Consider the following 1,517-nt stretch of genomic DNA (forward strand, 5'->3'; position numbering starts at 1 on the left):
GACCCCGGCCGCGGTCGCCGCATGGCACGTTCCGCCGCACGGCCCTCTTCACGCGCAGGGTGGATAACCGCTTAACCGCTTGTCCGTTCCGTGCGACCGCATCGCCGTGTCACACGGGAACAGAAGCGAGCACCGCTCTGTGTCTGGCACCGGCTGTGCTGGTGGAAGGCGCCTGGGCCCGAGAGCGGTGGCCTCAGGCCGGCCAGTCCCAGGGAGCCGGGCACTGTGGCCTCTACCGCAGGGCGCCGCCGAGTCGAGTCGGGAATGTTCCGTCGCCGTGAAAAGCACTGTCGCCAGATCGGCAGCTGGCGCCGTGTGGGCAGGCGTGAGCTCCGCCTCCGCCCCGGGAGCCACGGCCTGTCTGCGAGCGTCTCCGATGGGGCCCCGCCTGGAACGCAGGAGCCCCGCGGCCCGGAGGGTCACCCCGCTCTCCCCTTTGCCTCCTCAGGACCAATTCCTCCTCCTGCTGGCGCGCGGGTCCCCCGCCTCGCCCGGATGACCAGGGCTCCTGTGGCTGCTCGGTAGGTGTCATGGCTTCCGTGTCTCTCTAAGTCTAAACCTCGAGTCATGACGATTCGTTGACTTCATTTATAAAACCTTCGCTTTGTGAACCCGGTGAGCGAGCCGCTTCTTGGCAAAGCTTCGTTACGGGAAGTGGGCGTCTGCCCAGGGCGGGCTCGGTGGGTCCCACGGGGCCCCCTCTTCGACCCTCGGTGGGCGGTGGGGAAGCCGGGCTTGCCCGTGGGGAGAGACCGCCCCAGATGCCGAGGCGAGATGACCTTCCATGGAACTTCGATAAAGCCTGTCTTTGTCATGAGCACGTTCCCTCTTGCCGTGCGTGACTCTCGGTTATCTCGTTTACGGGGATGTGGTGCTATTGTAGGAGCCGGGGTTGCCGCGGGGTCTGGCCCTCGTCTCGGAATTTACAGTTCTGGGTGCAGCAAACGGGGCAAGTGATAAAAACCGTTAGCGACACAGTAAGGCCGGAAGGGCACGTTTTAAGCGATAAATATAAAAATCCAGACAATAACGCAACACTGGCAATGTGGTTCTCTAATTTGTGGTGACACATTTTGCCTATGAGTCTTGCTGGCAGTTAGCTCCAGACGTAATAATTATTAACGGTCTCAGTAAGGAAGATTAATAAAAATTAATTATGTAGTTTCGCTTTAGTCTTCTCTCGAAAAACAAAGCGATTTATTTAACGAAGTAAAAGCTCTGGTGATGCTTTGCTTTCCCTCCCTCCACTGAAGTGTGCAGGTTGCAGGATTCGCGTACGGTGGGTGGGGACATTGAACTGTGCGGGGGCCCCGGGGGCCCAGCCTTGGCCCAGCGCTGCCCCCGAGAAAGGAGCTGGCGGAAAAAGCTGTTCCTTCACCCAGCTTCTTGACAGGGCAAAGGAAACGTAGGACGGATGCTCAGGACGGCAGAATTACTTCAGCCCGGTTTCTCCCACGGGCGTGGTGGTGGCCCCCGTGGTGGTGGCCCCCGTGGTGGTGGCCCCCGTGGTGGCGGCC

General features: G+C 60.6%; 1 protein-coding gene across 1 annotated transcript in view; it reads left to right on the forward strand.

The window, feature by feature from the left end:
* ABCA13 (ATP binding cassette subfamily A member 13) overlaps positions 1-1,517 on the forward strand; it is a 147,718-nt gene that overhangs the window by 103,624 nt on the left and 42,577 nt on the right. The window contains exon 42 of the mRNA XM_025046516.1: positions 449-521. Coding sequence (XP_024902284.1) covers positions 449-521 — 73 coding nt within the window. The remainder of the gene's footprint in view (positions 1-448; positions 522-1,517) is intronic.

Source organism: Pteropus alecto, unplaced genomic scaffold (genome assembly GCF_000325575.1).
Source record: "Pteropus alecto unplaced genomic scaffold, ASM32557v1 scaffold214, whole genome shotgun sequence".
Taxonomy (NCBI): Eukaryota; Metazoa; Chordata; class Mammalia; order Chiroptera; family Pteropodidae; genus Pteropus; species Pteropus alecto.